The 17,397-nt window shown below is 49.4% G+C and overlaps 2 protein-coding genes and 1 long non-coding RNA gene across 6 annotated transcripts in view; 1 reads left to right on the top strand and 2 right to left on the bottom strand.

Annotated features, from left to right (window-relative positions):
* Window positions 1-1,176: 1,176 nt before the first annotated feature.
* Window positions 1,177-2,813, bottom strand: ASCL2 (achaete-scute family bHLH transcription factor 2). The gene has a single exon (XM_054068150.1). The coding sequence runs from the start codon at window positions 2,581-2,583 to the stop codon at window positions 2,092-2,094; it is 492 nt and encodes a 163-aa protein (XP_053924125.1). The 5' UTR covers window positions 2,584-2,813; the 3' UTR covers window positions 1,177-2,091.
* Window positions 2,814-3,848: 1,035 nt separating this feature from the next.
* The window catches only part of TSPAN32 (tetraspanin 32), a 44,290-nt gene continuing 30,741 nt past the window's right edge, over window positions 3,849-17,397 (top strand). Inside the window, exons 1-5 of one of the 4 annotated variants that reach the window (XM_054067690.1) lie at window positions 3,849-3,979; window positions 4,518-4,648; window positions 5,398-5,467; window positions 12,724-12,838; window positions 13,684-13,781. In XM_054067690.1, the coding sequence (XP_053923665.1) occupies window positions 4,542-4,648; window positions 5,398-5,467; window positions 12,724-12,838; window positions 13,684-13,781 (390 nt within the window). In that variant the 5' untranslated portion in view covers window positions 3,849-3,979; window positions 4,518-4,541. Of the gene's footprint in view, window positions 3,980-4,517; window positions 4,649-5,397; window positions 5,468-5,707; window positions 5,744-10,861; window positions 11,145-12,723; window positions 12,839-13,683; window positions 13,782-17,397 lie in introns of those variants that run through there. The other 3 variants (XM_054067691.1, XM_054067692.1, XM_009571925.2) reach the window with 3 other exon arrangements.
* Window positions 5,737-16,082, bottom strand: LOC128852267 (uncharacterized). Its single transcript, XR_008450006.1, has 4 exons — window positions 15,982-16,082; window positions 15,289-15,427; window positions 9,542-10,383; window positions 5,737-8,782 (listed from the first exon to the last, which is right to left on the bottom strand). It is a non-coding gene; the product is annotated as an uncharacterized LOC128852267 (long non-coding RNA).

The following is a 17,397-nucleotide window of genomic DNA, read 5'->3' as shown; positions in this document are numbered from 1 at the left end:
GAGCCATATAGGGCAAAACCTTTGCAAGGAATTTACCGAGCAGTTCAATTCCCAGGGCCTTTCAAAGGCCATGTTTATTAGACCAACTTTGATTAGGGAATGAACCTGAAGCATGATAGCTATTGCTCTTGTTTGCAGGCTCCTAAATGCTACTTGCTGCTAGAACCTGCATTTTCCCATGGTTTTTTTTTTGGTCTTCAAATGGAATTATGTATGTGGAATACTCTTACAGATATACATTTCAGAGCACCCACTGCAATTACTGAATTGGAGACTGCTGAATGATCATACACCTGAAAACTTCTGCCTTCCCATTACTAACACAGCAAACAGATTATACACATAGTCCCTGCAAAGGTCAATTTTAATAACCCTTTCTGCTTTATGTTCACTCAGCATATTCCATAGGCCAGCTGATTCTGCTCCATTTGACTAGTAACAATCACTACAGCTATGTAAGGGGACTAACAGCCTCCTCTGTGGCTTTTCATGCCTTTACTGTGTTTTGTCTCATAGCAATCTGCCTTACCTCTGGCTCACCTCCACTGAAGCAGGTCTTCAACGTTAGCCCAAAAGTAGTAGATGGAGCTCAGGAGTCTCTGACAAGAGTTTCTAAGAAGCAATTCATGTTTGCTTATTACATTTAGATAATGTATACATACACTCCGCTGAAGTTAAGAGTAGGACACTTGGTTATGTGTGAGTTCTAAATGTCAACACTATTCTTGGAGATGCAGCTCCCCTGCATGAAGGCACCCCAATCTAACTCCTGAGAGTAGCTGCCAGGACAAACAAACTTCAGATACTTGTTCCTCTCCTTACCTTCTCGTGAATCTCCCACCACTGTGAGCAATGGCAGCACAGCCTGCAGCAGCTTTTCAGCTTTTTGCATGCCCTGGATAGGACAGCACTGAACCTGCCTTGCTTCCTACACACATCTGCATGTCCCCATATGTCGTTTCTGTGGTACTTGCAGCTGAGTTCATAAAAACTTCAATGAGGTTAAAAAAACAAGAGTGCAGTGTGCTGCTCCTTCTCCCCTTCTGCACATATAAACCTGGTCCAGAACTCCTGCTCTGCTGTAACCCTCATTACTCCCCCTCTCCTACTCTCTCAGGCAGAAGTTACCTTAAGCATTTCTGTCAAATACATGCATCTTACAGGCCTGAGGCCATTTATAAATAGATTTTTATTTATAAAGTAAATTTACATAAAATATGATACTCTTAAAAACTGCATATGTACAACTTAAGAAATCCTAGCAAGTGCATACAAAAATGCCTTCAATACCTCTTTTTTTCCTTTTTTTTTTTAAAAAAAAAAAACTTCAGTTTTCAGAGAAGTGGACCTTCACACCAGGCAAACTTGGACACCACGTTAAGACACAACATAGATGTACAGTCTTTTACTAAAGTGTTCAGAGAGACAAAAACAACCCACTTTTTAATCTAAACTGTGTACGTTCCCAAAACATTCTAGCCGGCAGTGTTCAAGAACAAGGGAATAGGACTTGCTAAAAATAGACCCATCTCCTCACCCCTTTTCTCTAAGGTTTCTCATACAAAAATAAGTCTTCATACACCAGTGTTCCCACAGGCAGTTCAAGTTACATATAAAATAGATTCTGACACGATAAAAAACCCCCGCTCTCCAGAAACAAGGAAGCATCAAGTGGTTTTAATTTCCCTTTTTTTCCCCCCCACCCCTCCAAAGCAACACCAGGAGGCAGCGGTGGGGAAGCTGGGTCGCTCGGGCCTCCTCTTCGTCGGCGGTTGCAGGTGGATAAGCTTCTCCGGAGCGGGTAGGGGAGCCCCGACAGTCATTTACACCCTCGCACTTTCCACAGCCCAAATCCGACGGGCGTACCCGGCGAAGTGCAGCCGGGGGGAGCGTCTGCCGGCGATGAAGGAGCCGAGGCACCGCGGGCTGCGGAGAACGAACGAGGGAGCCGAGGCACCGCGGGCTGCGGAGAACGAACGAGGGAGCCGAGGCACCGCGGGCTGCGGGGAGACGCGCCAAGAGCCGCCCCGGGGGAAGGGGGAGGCGGCACCCGGTCCCGTCCCCTCCGGCCGCCCCTCACCTCCCGCCGGGTCAGTAGGTCCCGAGCCAGCTCGTGAAGTCCAGCAGCTCCCGCTCCTCGGGGCTGAGCGCCGCGTCGTAGCCGCTCTCCTCGGAGGAGCAAGGCGAGCCGGGCGCCGAGGAGCCCAAGGAGGGCGAAGCGGAGCAGTAGCCGCCGCCTCCCTCCCCGCAGCCGTCGGGGAAGGCGGCGGCCGCGTCGTGCTCGTCCAGCAGCCGCTGCAGGGCGCGGATGTACTCGACGGCGGAGCGCAACGTCTCCACTTTGCTCATCTTCTTGCTGGCGGCGCCGTGCGGGACGTGCTGCCGGAGCGCGGCGAAGCCCAGGTTCACCAGCCGCACGCGGTTGCGCTCCCGCTCGTTGCGGCGCGCCACGGCGGCCGCCGCCCCGCTGCCCGCCAGGGCCGACAGGGACAGGCGGCGCTTGCAGCGCAGCAGCTCGGGGGAGGCGGGACGACGGCGGCCGCGGGGGGCGGCGGGGGGCGGCGGCGCGGCCCCCGCGTTCATCGCCGGGCGGAAAAACTTGAAATATAAAAAAACCCCAAACCCAGTTGGAATAAGAAATGAAGACCCTCGACGTACGGGGGAGAAAAAGGAGGCAGCGCGCGGCGGGGGGGGGAAGGGGGATGCCGGTGTTTATTCCCCCTCCCCTCCTTTCCCGCCGCCGCTCCGCGCCTCTACGGCAGCCGCCGCCGACGGGCGGCCCTTATCAACGCGCCGCGAGCCCCCGCCGCCCGCACGCGCCGCGCCACGCGCGCACACACGCCCCCGCCCCCGCGCACTCCCCGCCACGCGCGCCCGCCGCACCCCCCTCCCCCCCGCCCCTCCCGCGAGCGCGCCCCCGCCCCCCCGCGCGCGCCCGGCGCGTGGCTCCGCCGGACCCGTCCAGGGCTCCCCTCGCGCCCTCCTTTCCCTCGCTTTTGCAGCTTTTCCGTTTAATTCCGCTTCTATTGTTATATTTTTAATATTTTTGTTTACTACTTCTTCCTATTATTATTATTATTATTATTATTATTATTATTATTATTATTCAGGAGGGCTCCCCTCGCACCCCGCCTTCCCCCACACACCGCCCCGCGCACGCACCCGCAGCCAGGACTCCCTGCTGCCCTTGGTGCAGTGCCAGCCCCAGCTCCTGTCCCAAATGCAACATTTCCCCCCCCAAACCGGGCACCTCGTGGGTGCCGTGGTCCCAGGATCGCAGGGTGTGGAGAATGAGTCTTACGAGGAGCGGCTGAAGGAGCTGGGGTTGTTCAGCCTGGAGGAAAAAGAGACCTTATCACTGTCCCCAACTGCCTGAAAGGAGGTTGTAGAGAGGGGGGTGCTGGTCTCTTGGCCCAAGTGACAGGACAAGAAGGAATAGCCTTAAGCTGCACCAGGGAAGGTTCAGACTAGACATTAGGAAAAATTTCTTCACCAAAAGGGTTACCAGGCACGGGCACAGACTGCCCAGGGAGGTGATTGAGTCACCATCCCTGGAGGTATTTAAAAGGCAGGTAGATGAAGTGCTTAGGGATATGATTTAGTAGCGAACGGGTAGGGGTAGGGTTAGGCTTGATGATCTCAAAGGTCTTTGTCAGCCTAGGGGTTCTACGATTCTAGGTCAGCTGGATGCTGGCTGGTGTTCGTTTTGCAAAGCCAAGGGATGCACTGGGACCCCGCTTTGTTAAGACATGCAAATAAAAAGAAATAAAAATTCGTAGCAGATACGTGAGTCACTCTACAAAGGCCATTTTCTGCAGGCCAGCTTTGCAGGCTTAAATGAGGCATGGAGAGAAGAGAAATGCAAAGTTTTTGCAGCTTGGGGGTTGCTCCCAGGCTTCTCTTTGCCATGGCAAGCAGTCCTGTTTGGCTGTTCATCAAGCAAGCCTTGCTTCCAGCTCCGGGGAGGAAGAGCAGCAGGGTAAGGTGTTTTTGCATAGCTGAATTTAATGGGTAGACAAAGGAGATGCTTCTTGGTATCCGGGGAACTTGTGAAAAATAACTTGCACGGTGTTTTGCTAAATAAGCAGGGTGGATGGAGGAGGTGTTACGTTAACCCACTGCCCAGGGGCTGCAGTCTGCTCTTCACTTCAGCACAGCTTGCAGGATGTGCTGTCCTCGGGGCTTTGCTCCTGGCCAGGCTTTAAAAAACCAACAACTGCCGACCGAAAAAACTGCGTGCTGCTAAAATATCTCTGACAGACCCTTTCACTGGCTTCAGTGGGGTCGGCTCAGGCCCTTTCTGGCTTGTCCCTTGTGCCAGCCACTGAGCTGGTGCTCTTGCAGCCGCTGGGTGTGACTGTCTGCTGGAGGTAGGAGGATGCTCATCCACCCCAGCAGCAGCTCTTAACTGGGGTAAGAGGAGTGCTAATTGTCTTCTACAGGGTCTCTCTCTACCCAGAGTGTGCAGGCAGGAGGGCATGGGGTAGTTCAGTTATGGACCCACTTTTTTTTGGCAGGGAACATAACCCCTTCCCAGGAAGATGTTCAAAGCCCAGCTCTCTAGCAGCAGCCTGGTGACATGGATGTGTGTGTACCCACAGCAGAGCTGTCACCACACAGGCAGGTGCCAACGAGGCTCTGCAGCAAGGTATGAGTTTTATAGCGAGAATCTATATCCCCCTAGACACCCTAGATTGCTCTGGTGCTGCTCCTAAGGTGTGTCTAAGCTAAAAACAGTAATAAAAAGAGCCATCCAAGATTTCTAGATGTGACACAGAGGGGACTTTTTTCAATATGTGAGGGGTATTTAGAGTGTGGCAAAGCTCCAACACATTGGAAGGGGAAGGTTTTTCACAGGAATCTGTTGCAGTGGCAGTGGGTTAAAGGAGCGAGCCCTGCTGCAGTGTCACAGGCAGCCAGGTTGGAATTCCTGGAAGTGACAAGAAGGAGCCTGTGAGTGCTTCGTATGTCTGGAACTCCTGATCATGAACACATCGGGCTTAGTACCCAAATTTGGTAGCTTTTGAGATGTTCTTGACTGTGCCATAGACCTGCCACGCAGCTCGTCTGAAGGGTTTGGCTCAAGAGGAGCAGCATATGGTGTGCAGTGCAGGCAGGAACGTATTGCCTGGTGGGTTCCTGCAAAGTGCAGGAGAGCTGCTTGCATGTATAAACATGCTTGTGTGTGAGTGGTCACAGGATAGCTTGCTCAGCTCAAGCCACTTAATGTTGGCACTTGTCTTTAGAATCTACAAAGCTTGCTTGGATAGCACAGGGGTTTTACCTTGCCCTTACTAGCAGTAGTGGCTTAGACAGAAAGGCCATTACTGCAGTGGAGTAATATCAGTGTTCTTTTATAACTCCGTCTTTAATTTCTGACGCAAGCCTTTCTTGCAGGAAAGAGGAAGCTGCTGTCTTTGAAGCTGTTCAGGAGAAAACCTTATGTATCAAAGAGCCACGGTCAAGAGTAATAACTGGATTTTTATTTTACAAAAATAACTACCGGGATTTTTTTTTCATTAATGCACTGTTCAAACACCCGTAAATCCAGTCTCAAGGGACAACATGCAGATTCTAGCCCCAGTGGGCCCATGTGCTGCTCGGCAACAAACTTGACTTGCCAAATTGGCTTCAGGGCTGCCGATGGCAATGTGCATTTCCAGCCAGATGTGGCTGTTGGGTCTGGGCACAGCACAAAGCAATTGCTTTCTTAAAATACAGCTGCTTTTCCAATTGTCTGAAGGTAGGTACACCTCATACTCTCAGAATTGTAATCTTATTTGAAATCTCTTTATAAAGTTAATGACTATTTAAGACCCAGTAGAACAAGACATCATTAAACACTGTCTGTGTTCACAATCAACTTCCTGATTATAATCAGGGGAGAGAAAGCATCCAGCAGTGTGCTACCCATCCCCAGAGGGTGGGGAGAAGAAATTCTCCTCTCCTGGCACAGATAAGGCAAAAGTGATGTACACACGGTTGGTGTGGACACCTCGCAGTCCTGTGTGTCTTCAGCCAGTGTGGTGTAAGGTGGGTGAACTCTGCTCAGAGAGAGAGGGTGACACTGTGGTGAAGGGCCTCCAAGCCCTGATGCTGCATGTTATTTCTTGTGTCTGCCAGAGGTGAGGGCAAAATGCTGTCACCTGATCTGGCGTGTGTGTCGGTGGAAGCACAGCAGTCAAAGTGCTGGGTCAGTCCCGACGTGACCTATGCATTACCGGCAGCTGATATGAGCTTCTGGGTTTTTTTGTGTCGAAACTTTCTGGACCTCAGTAAAAAGAATAGAAGTCCCATTGTGATAAGGCTCGAGAAAGCAAATGCTATAAATAAATGGTAAGGGGCAGTCAAGTAGCCCCATTCTCCCAGTAGAGTAGGTGAACCCCTCCTTGCCAGGCTGGGCTCCACTTGTGCTGGTTTTGTGGGACCAGGGCTAGAGTGGTATCGTTAGGTCTATCACTAGCACAGCTGGCTTCAGGCCCTTTATGGTCTGCAGTTAGATATCATGTGGAAAATAGTTTAAGTATGGGGGTGTACTTTAGAGGTATGAGTACTATTGTTTCACTTTTGGGGCAGGGACAAAGTTTATTTGAGTTTATTCTTTCAGGGGAACTCCCCGTCTTCAGCTTATGCTCTTTCCACATGTAATCTTTCTTGTACTTGATGAACTTCTTTTAATAACTCTTCTGACGTGTTTTTGCTCACCTACAGTTCATTTCAAAATGCTTGGAAATCACAGGAGGGTTTCTGAGACACATTTTAGAACTAATAATAAATAAAAAAGTCCTTTGGTAATTTTATGATTTGCTTCCATTTTTTTTTCTTCCAAAAGCAGCCTCCCACCAGCCTTGTTTCCATTCACTGTGCGGTTGTATGGTGCACCTGAAGCTTGGCAAAACCCAGCACCTCCCCCTTTTGTCCTCCCCTTCCTTTCTTGAAAAGAGACAGCCCTGGGTTTAAAAGCTGAGTTCTAGCTTTGTGCGTATGTGCTATATGAGTGCTATGCAGTGCATCCTTGTGATACACCCAGGAAGGCAGGCTCGGGCTGTGAGGTCTCCCTGGCTTCCTGTCGTTCATATGGCTTCAGTGTGGTTTGATATGGGCATGTTTTATTTACAAGCAAGCTCTGTGGGGAAACCAGCGATGTTATGGGCTGTAGGTGAGGGACAAAATGGGCTGAGCCACTAATGATTGTAAATCTTGCACATTTGGAGCTATTTTCTACCATGGAGGAGAAGTATTTTCTCTAATGATGGTGCAAAGATAGCAGGGAGCTGGCACGGATGCATTTTGCCTAGGTGATGGGTATAATTTTGCCTTCTGGGGCAACCTCCTCTCCCCTGCATCCAGCCTATCTGTTCATGGGAGCCCAAGTAGTAGCACCCCAAAGCCAAAGGGGAGGTTTCCCTTACCTGCCTCTTGGCTGGGGTTCAAGCAGCTGGGGCTATGGTGCCACTGTTGTGTCTTTGGTAGCTGGACTGATAGAGCAAGAGCCAGAAAAGTGGATGGTGAGAAAGCACTAGCATGCATTCAGCCTCTTCTCTTCTGTTTATGGTTAGTCTCCCAAGTTCATCAACACATCAAATCCCCTAGTTCTTTTAGGACCACCATCTGAAAGTGTGGGCAGCATTTCCCTCCAGCTCAGAAGAGGGTTGGAGACTTTAACCTCTGCAAAAAAATATGATCTGGCTTTGTTCCCTTTTTTAAAACAATCTTTTCCTTCTGGATAAGGTGGCACATCATTTTGACACCTATGCAGCTGGCAGTATGTATTTTCACAGCCTAACAGAAGGCTGCAAGCTGCCACAAGGCTAGAGGAAGTGGGCACCTGGGCTTCCAGGAGTATTTTCAGCCTCATTACACTCTTTCTGTGCTCCAGTCAATAACCAGAGATAAGGGAGGAAGCCACAGATGGGAGCTGTGGTCACCTGTGGATTTCGTACTGTGTTTGAGAGTGATAAGTTGTACTTTTGCAAAGGCAACCAATTGATAAAACCTGGCAGGAGGCTGAGTCTTGCCGGAAAAGGCATGCTGCCGTCCAGGCCATGCACCAGCTGTGAGTGCCTCCAGCACTGCCTCTCTTCCCGCTGGGAATGGGCTGAGGGGACACTACTTCTTACCAGGACTACCTGGGCAGAGACATGTTGAGGCAGGTGTATAACAATGACAGGGCACCCAGAGGCCATTTAATCCTGGAGAAAATGAAGTGTTGTGAAGACCCCCTTTTGATGGTGATAGGTACAGTGAGCATGGGTACTCCACTGGTGCTTACTTCAGTAATCCTCTTGCACGTGCTGAATGTGCCTCCCTCAGAGCCCTCTTAATGCCCGAAGTCTACTAATGCTCCTACTATTTATTTTAGAAATTCACGTATGTTCTGCCCCAAACAAAACCTTCCAAGCCATACCAATATAGGATAGAGGATAAAACGAAGGAAAGAGGAACAGCAGAAAATGCCTCCACCCCCAAATCCAGCACAGCGACAGAGCAGGTAATTGTCAAGGGAGAAGGCATGAATGCATAGCACTGAGTACAGGAGGTGGGAGAAGCATCTGAGGACATGGACAAACTACCCAGGAACAGGAATTCACAGACAAACCAAAGGAAACATCTGTTTAAACCCAGGTGTTTAAAGTTACAGACCTGCTTTGAGAGCTTGATAAGGCAGGGAAGGTGCCTGTGTTTATGGCTGGAGACATAAGGTGGTAAAGCATCTTTTATGGAGACACTGGGAGCACTTACAAGGGGTGTAGATGATGATTTTGTGATGTCTCAGGTGGTCCTGCAGTGAGACAGAAGAGACATTTAGGGAACCTGGAAGGGAGCTGCCTGTTTCCTTCAAAATGCTTACTCGAATCATCCAGGTCTTTGGGAAGGTTTTCTGCTGGCCTGTGGGGACCTCTAGTGTGAGATCTGCCTTTGCACAGGTCTTCGGTAGCGAGTTTAGAGTTGGGGAAGGAAACTGGAGTCTAGGTGAAAATGAATCATAGAATCACTAGGTTGGAAAGGACCCACTGGGTCATCGAGTCCAACCATTCCTAACAATCCCTAAACCATGCCCCTCAGCACCTCATCTATACGTCCCTTAACCACCTCCAGAGAAGGTGACTCAGCCACCTTCCGGGGCAGCCTGTTCCAGTGAAATGAAAGTGAAAATGAAGTGAAAATGAAGAGGGGCTACATATTTTTTTTCATGTCCCTTGTTGTGAAACGAATTCCAGGAGTCCTCAGGGCGTGCACTATGGCTGCACCGTGGCTTTTAATTCACCATTGCTCTTGATTGGGCTTCTGTAGCTGGTTTTACACACAGAGCAGTGCTTCACACCTTCTTGCAACCCTACCATATTTAACCTGTAACTCCACCTGTGGACCAATCCTGCTGCCTTTATACCCATTCCCCCTTGGTGACCACTGACGTTGAAAATGCGGGTGGAAACACAACTGTCTGTCATGTGGCACCAGAAGAAATGACAGATGCTAACAACAGCATTTAGATACAGTCCTAACTCTACTGCAGTGTTTTACAAAGCACTTTACCCACCTGGCACATGATCAGGACCATGCAGGCATGGTCACCTTGCAGCTGAACTCCTCTCCCTAGGGTCTTGGTGCTGCTGCGGGTTGTGTCCGGCTCCTGCTGCTGGACATGTGGGGCTGAGCATTGGCTGCTTCCCTGGCCTGTTGCGCTCGCTCTCTCTCTCTCTCTCTAGTCCTCTCCCTCCTGCTCTGCTTCCCTGCTGTCTGTTGGTCTTCCTCAGGTGGATTCCAGCTGGTAGCTGCAGTAGGAAGCTCTCTGTGTGCACATGGGTACATGAGTGTCTCCCACTGGGCACAAGAGAAGGGACCTATGAGCCGTGGGGGACACCTTTTTTAGGAAATGGCTGTTGCAGCACTCATTTGTGTCCCTAGAGTTTGCAACCATGATGTTTTGCAGGAAAACCTGCAAGAATGCTCTTGACGTAATCAGAAAATCATGACATGCTTTTTCCTCTGCACATTACTTTGTGCAACTCACTTTCTCTTGCTTCTCTTTGCTCTGCAGAACACGTCTTCCTTCCTTTTTTCACTCCTCTCCTCTTTCCTCTTTGTAATTTTCCTGTAGCTACAGTTACTGACGTGAGATGCTTCTACCTTTTTCTTCCATTTCTTTGCCACTTGAGGAGAGCACAGCTATTTTCCATTATTCTCTTTCACCTGTTTTCCTCTGGTCCAGCTCCAAAACTAGGGATGATTAAGGCACTCAATAATTCAGTTTCCTTTTGGCTAGATTATTTTTGAAGCTTCTTTGCAATTTACTTTCAGGAAATATGCATCCAGCAGGCATATTCTGGTTTTGAAGAGCAGAAACCACTTGAGTCTTCTGTATCCATGGGGTCTTCAATGCTAGGAGAGAGGAAAGGAGAGAGTAAAAGCATCTATGATGTGAGGGTCTTCTGAGCAGGGGGTTGTATTTACATATAGCTGTTTTCCTGAATAAAATACTGCCAAAGGGATTTCTTTCCCTTGTCTGCAAATCAAAGTTTTAATAGTCTCAGTCAAAGGTTATTGCCGTGTGATGTTTTTTAAATGAGAAGGGAAGACTCTTTTGCAGATCTGTTTGAGAATTTTGACGTTTTCTTAAAACAATAGGTTATTTTTTCTAAATAACATTTTCTTAAACTTTTTCCCAAGAGACTATTTATGCAGACTAAAACAAATAGTTAGTGACAAGTTCACTAAGCAAAACCACATCCCAGTGTAAAGCGAAAACCAGAATATTTTGATACCGGATCTTAATTGAACAGTTTCAAAACTTTTTAAGGATCTTTGCTCCAAAGTCTGTGAAAGTCTGTTTTTCTGTCTGCCTTTTCTCCTTTCCCAGCTGCCTGCATGTCAGAGCTGATGTCAGCCAACTGAGCGCCCAGGCAGATGGTTGCTGCTCTAAAGAGGATTTAATAATCAGACAGGAAGAGGTGCATTGGCACGTGGTGGGGACTACACTTCCCGAGATGCTCTGCTGTGGCCTTGCCTCCCTTTGGTAGAAACCCAGGCTTTATCAAGAGCTGGAGGGACCAACTGCCAGCTCTCAGTGGGGACAAGCAGCCATGAGGTGCAGGATAAGGACCACCAAGTGCCAGCTACTGGCCACCAGCCTCTGTGTCATGGTGAGCAGGCGGGTTTGGGGGATCTCTGCAGAATCGGGGTGAACTGTTGCCTTTTCTGTCTCTGGTTGGAAAGGGACAGGTTTTTCCACGTTCTGTTTTTCACGGGTGGAGGGCAAGCAAAGCCAACTGGCTGAGTTATCGTTGTGCCCTGGGCAGTTATCACTGGCCACCAGCATCTCTCCCCCTCCACTGATAGAACTCTGGTTTCTCAAGGATGTCACTTCGTTGCAGGTCTTTCACTATCTAGTTGCTGCCTGAAAAGAGAAAGGAAAGGTTTCTGCTAGCAGAATGGGTGTTTTTCAGCAAAAAAGATATTTGTTCCTGTCTCCTTGGAGCAAAAGAGGGAGGATGGACTTGCTGCAGTCGTATTTGTTGCTGGGAGGGTGGTCAGCTGCAGGTAGTATCAGTGTAATAAGTAGTATCGGTGGAATAAGAATTCCATTATTGCTCTCAGGAGGATTTTAGACTGGTGTTTCTCAGAAATCTGACCTAACCAGTGTTGCACGTAGCATTTTGCTGGGCGTGGATCGAGATATGCAGTAATGCACAGCATGAAGGATCAGTAGGTGCCACAAATTAGGTTATTTATAAGCAGGAAATGCTACGGTTTGGGTGTATTTAGTCTCCAAAGTTATAACTCTCCAAACATAGCCATTAGTCTGCTCTGAAATAAAATGTCATACAGTGGGGATTATGTTGACACCAGACTGTCACATTTGACACAGGGACAGCTGTCTTGTGTTTCCATATTTAAAGGCACAAAATGACAAAACCTTATCTTAGAAGTTAGGAGTGGCCTCACATCTTGTAATTTCCAGGTTCATTACGGTAGAATTTGAGCTATTTTTAACTGTCTCACTGTTAGAGTCTCTATCCCCACTCTGCCACCACTCATGCTGCAAGGAGCCCTAGAGCCAGGTGCCATCAGAAATATTCCTTCCCCATCACCTGGACTTGCTCTGGGCAACATGGAGGGTAACACACTGCTAGTCACGCTGTGCCTTAGGCATACCAGTGCTCTCAGGGATGGGACAGAAACACAGACAGCCCAACTGCATGTTGCAGAGACAGAAACCAGCACAGATTGCTTAGAGTAGTACAAGACTTAGGTCTTTGCACTCTACAAAAGTGAAGTATAGCCAACAGTAGGCAACGGGACTAGCATTGCAAAGAGCGAAGCACAGAACATCCTCCCTGCCCAAAACCACTACTGAAGTTGGCAGGCCTCATAAATGCACATGCGTACTCTGCAGTGTGGGGTGGGAGTGTGCAGCAAATGCATCGGTCCTCTGGATTTTCTTCACGTGTCTGGAAGTTTCACCCATGCACAGTGGCCAAGGGACTGCAGGCTGCGTGGTGTCACACGCACTCATTAAGCAAGAAAAAAGCAGAGCTATATTATGGTTGTCCGGCATTTGTCCTTTTATGTGCATTTTGTGGTACATGCAATAGTCTTTGGATGATCAGACTGTCTGCATCTGCATGGAGCTCAGGAGTACTCAGATATACCTCAAAGCTTTGTGTGCACGCAGAAGCGCTGCTGCCTTGTTAATCCCTTCCTAAAAACCTTCTTTTCCAGCTACTGGGGCTGTCCATTGCCACGCTGAGCACAGTCACCCACTATGGGCTCCATTTCACCCTCTTCAGTGACATCTCCCTGGAGAGCAACTCCTACAGGGTCATCCACTACACAGGTACGTTCTGGTCACAACCCAGTGAGACCTTTGGTGAACCCAGGAGCTGCAAAATCCTCCAGAGCAGTTGAAGGAAATGCGGAGGCATTGTAGAAGGAGGCAGAGGCTGGCTTTTGGAGGATGCAGTAAGGTTAACACAGTCCCACAGACCCTTTTTTTTCTGTAGTGGACCTGCACACCTGGCACTGATGAGTGCTGTAGGAGCCCAGAGCTAAGGTACAGTCCTCCCGCTTTCCTACTCGGATCAGGGATTATATAGATTGACACTTGCAAGCTCCCTTTCTAGCCATCCCTCTCCAGCAATGCTTCCACTTGCTTTGCTTGCAAGCGTTAACTGTTTGCGCAGTTAGCCCTGAGTGAGGGTTGCAAAGCCATTTGCAGTGCTGTGGTCCATGAGCCCTGTTGCAGGGTATTGGCTGTGACTCTGCCTTAGCCAGGAGGAAACTGGAGGACGCATGCTGCAAAAGATTAGCAGTGCACAACGTCCAGATAGGGGCTCTGGGACATCTGCTGCATGTCAGCACCCCCATTTAGGGTGATCCTTATCTGGCTGCTGAAACAATTGACAGCTTGTGGTTTGTTGGGTGCTTTTTAGGGTGCTTCGCTCAGCTTGAGCTGTGGGAACGACTTAGAGGTTTACAGCTCTGCCAGACAAGCAAAACACATGCAGTTGGGGGGTAAAGTATAAATTACAAAGCATATTGAGTTCTGCAACATGGTCCTCTTGGACTGTCTTCCAAAATGCACTTTTAGGCCCCTCTCTGAGCGAAAGCACCAGACCAGGCCTCTGTTAGCCCTGAAGTCTTGGTGTCTGACTGCATCTCCCATGTCTGATTTCCTTCCAGCTTTCTACTTTGGCATCTGCCTCAGCATGACCCTGATCCTCGCAGCCCTGCTGAGCTCTGCTGCCACAGTGCGGGAATCACAGTGCCTCATCGCCATGGTGCGTATCAGCAGGGACTGCCTGAGAGCAGCTTTTTGTAACTTTGGGCTGATACCCTTCAAATGGGGTGCTGGGAGCTGTTTTGCCTTGTACCTGGGAGCATCCATACCTGGGGAAGGACATCCTTTTGCTCCACCCTGTGCTGTAAGGGGACATTTTTTAAAAGGCATGACCCTGCAGATCTGCTCCAACTGAGGACTGCATCCTTCTGCACCCCATTTCTTTTGCCAAGGAGCTGCGTATGCAGCTTTCAGAGTGAGGTCAAAGGGAGGAGTTTATCTATCAAAGCAAATGCAGTGATGATGATTCCCAGCATATATTTTTCTCACCCAGCCAACATGTGGTTTGTGTGGGGAAACCTTAGCAGTGCAATTTTGAGTCCCACGTTGTTCCTCTGACTTGTAACAGCAAAGTTAGCTCCCCTCCTTTCCCCCTGGATGCAAATATCCACCACACTGGCATACAGGGTGTATAAAGCATGGAAGCAAGCATGGGGGCTTTGGGCTGTACCCTGAGTTTCAGCCTGCAAGGAGAAGATGGAGAGCACGCCACGAGAGCTGAAATGCAAACTTGCTCTCTCCATCATCCACACTGAAGTGCCTGTTTGGGCCCTGACCATGCTAGCATTAGTAAACTGGACTGTGAGCTCTGCTCCATTTAAAAACACAGTCTGCACAGAGGGCTTAGTCTTAATGGAGCATCTAACAGCCTCAGGGCTGGAGGGATGAGTGGAAAAGTGCTGTTCTCTACGTATTTGCCTGTGTCGTAGGAAGGACAGGAGTAACAGCGACAGGTAGGTTGCTGCTCATGAAGTCCGACTTAATATAAAATAATTGCATTACTGTCATACCTAAACTAGCTTTCAAGAGATTTATCTGATTTATGTAATTGGAGAAAATTACACTGATGATGGAAATGAGAAGCAGACACCTTTAAAACTTAGTGAAGAGCAGCCACTGAAATTAAAGTTTTCTCATTCTCAACACACAGTCTTCCTCTGTCTGAAATGCTCAAAGGGAGCTGAGTGACACAGTTCCCAAGAATACTGCTAGCAGAGTACATATAATTCCCCTCTCTTCTGCTTAAGTATACTTTAGTGTGTGCCTGCAATTAGCACATCATTTAAAACAACAGATGGGGTACTATAGGCTAGGGCAGATTGTCAGGACTGCCTGAAAATACAATTGAATTTTGCTGTAATGTTTATTTGGTTGCATTACTCAGTGTGCAGCATGGTTTGGGACATGCCACTACGTAAAAGAGGTTGTTCAAATTATAGCTGTTTCCTGAATGGATAGTTGAAGAAAAACATATGCAGTGAACTCCAGCATCACTATTCTCCTTCGAAGACCACCTGATACTGCTCCCCTTTCCCATTGCTGTGGGAATGAGGATGAGCAGGTCCTTTCCTGTGTCCCCCTGGGGCTCCCCCAGGCCGGTTTGGTGTACCGCAGCCAAGCTCTGGCCACCAAGGAAACCCCCCCTGCTGGCAGAAACCCCCAACTACCTTTATACTTTTCTCTGTGGCTCCGAGGGCATCTTGTTTCCTTTGCTTTAGCACTCAGAGTGCGGGTCCTCTAAGGAAGGTTACTGTCTTCGTTTTGTCCCTCTGGTGGTACCATTGCACTGAAGACACGCTCTCATTTCTGTGCGGGAAGAACAGTGTGAGGTTCTTTCCCCGCGGCTGTGACAATGAGGCATCTACCCCACTCTGCTCCTAGCACGGGATAACGGGACTTCCCTTGGTTGCCTTTAAACTACGTTTCCATCGTCTTCGACAGCGTGAGGGCCCCTCAGGACGTGTGAAGGTGCAGCGCAGGGTGCAAGGGGGGAAAGGGCAGCTCGCATGGAGCGAGGCTTCCTCGGCACCGGCCGCGCTGCGCCGCTGGGGGGCGCCGCGGGCCCGCCGGGCTCCAGATCCCCTCTCCGAGCTCCCAGCTCCCAGCTCCCTTCTCCACGCCCCGAGCTCCCGGCTCCCAGCTCCCCTTTCCCAGCTCCGAGCGCCCGGCTCCCAGCCCCTTGATCCCAGCTCCCAACTCCCCTCTCCCCGCTCTGAGGTCCCCCGTTCCCCGGTCCCAGCCCCGCACTCCCAGCTCCCATTTCCCCTCCCCCCCTTCCCAGCTCCCTCCTTCCCAGCTCTCGGCTCCCCCCTCCTCGCCGGGCCGCATTGCACCCAGCTCTTCAGAAATTAATGGGGGACCTGGGAAAGACCGAAGAGCTGGTCACCAGCAGCCTGATTCTCCGCTCCTTGTTCAAGTCGCTCGTCAACATCTTAAACCATATAGGGCAGCTTTGCTTATTCCTCTAAACAGTCCCTCCCGCCCCCCCCCGTTCTGTGTTTTACAGCAAGGGCCAGCCCACCGCTTGTTTTCCCGCAGTTCCGACCCCTTAGCAAGGCTCACATTTTATCTCTGATCAGCAAGCAAGAAAAGCGGGCAGGGAGATGTGAGTGCAGGCAGGAGCGGGGTTCAGCCCTGTGGGGTTCTGCAGCTTGCTGGTTGTGCTGCGCCCTGCCCGGCGGGGCTTTAGCTGGCACAAGTGTTCAGCTGCCCGGCCTTGTAGTTTTCTTCTGCTTGTTAATAGAAAGGATTTTTCACCTCCCTCTGCTATTGATTTTAAAGGACTTCTGTCCTGCAAAGCATGAGTCTTGTTTAGAAGACCATTTAATTTACTCTTTAATCAAAGACGGAAGACAACAGAGTGTTGATGCCTGACATCTGTGGCTGTGTAGGAAACCAAGGCACTCTCAAGAGATAACTGCATCGATGTAGCTAATCCACCACAATGCCACTTGGTTAACCCTGGGGAAATGCTAACCAGGGTGTAGACCGGTGTTAGAAACCAGAACAGCCCATATTCGTCAGAGTGCATGTAACTCCAGAACTTGTCTTGTAGCTGCATTAGCAGCATCACTAGACCAGACATACCATTGTACATCCACCAATGCATGGGAGGAATTTGGTTTCTGGTGAGTAACTTAAGGATGAAAGAACTTAAGGATGAAAAAATATGTTCTAAAATCCTGGACTATTATCCCCAAAGCCCCTCTTAAATGAAAAGAGCAGTAACAGGTTTATTGACTGTCTTCCGGTTCTGGCAGACTCTGCTTTTTGGTGATCCATAGTCCCTCATGCATTCATTCCTGAATGTAAACATCCTGCATTTCTCATGGCTCCTGAAGGCCATGTCACTAGAAGAAGGAAGGAAAACTGTGGTTTTGGTACTGTTTCTACAAAGCAAAGACTCCGACTCTGGTGGAGTTTAAGGCACCATATGCTGAGGTTCGGTCCCATGGAGAGAAGGGACAAAAAAAAAAAAAAAAAAAAAGCAGGAAGCAACGTGCCAACTAGAATATCCCTGCTGAAATTCTTATACCTGAACTTTCCAGCCTAAAAAACACTTGTCTCGAGCAAAATTTGTTCTCAGGATGGAGCACTGGTTCCAAGCACTGGTTCCAAACGATTTCTGCAGGCAAAAAACCTCAGCTCAACATAGCCCACTTTTTCACCGACAGTGATGCGCCAGTAGGGCCAGCACATAGCACAGGCTACTTGCTTTCTGTTCCCAGGAGTATCATTTTAGATGAGTGTGTAGAAGGTCCTTAATTACACTGCAG

Source organism: Cuculus canorus, chromosome 5 (genome assembly GCF_017976375.1).
Source record: "Cuculus canorus isolate bCucCan1 chromosome 5, bCucCan1.pri, whole genome shotgun sequence".
In the NCBI taxonomy this organism is placed as follows: Eukaryota; Metazoa; Chordata; class Aves; order Cuculiformes; family Cuculidae; genus Cuculus; species Cuculus canorus.
Note: the sequence above shows the minus strand (reverse complement) of the source record. Positions and strands in the feature narration are given on the sequence as shown.

Coding starts and splice junctions, on each gene's coding strand:
- ASCL2 (XM_054068150.1), bottom strand. CDS start 2,583: ATGAACGCGGGGGCCGCGCCGCCGCCCCCCGCCGCCCCCCGCGGCCGC.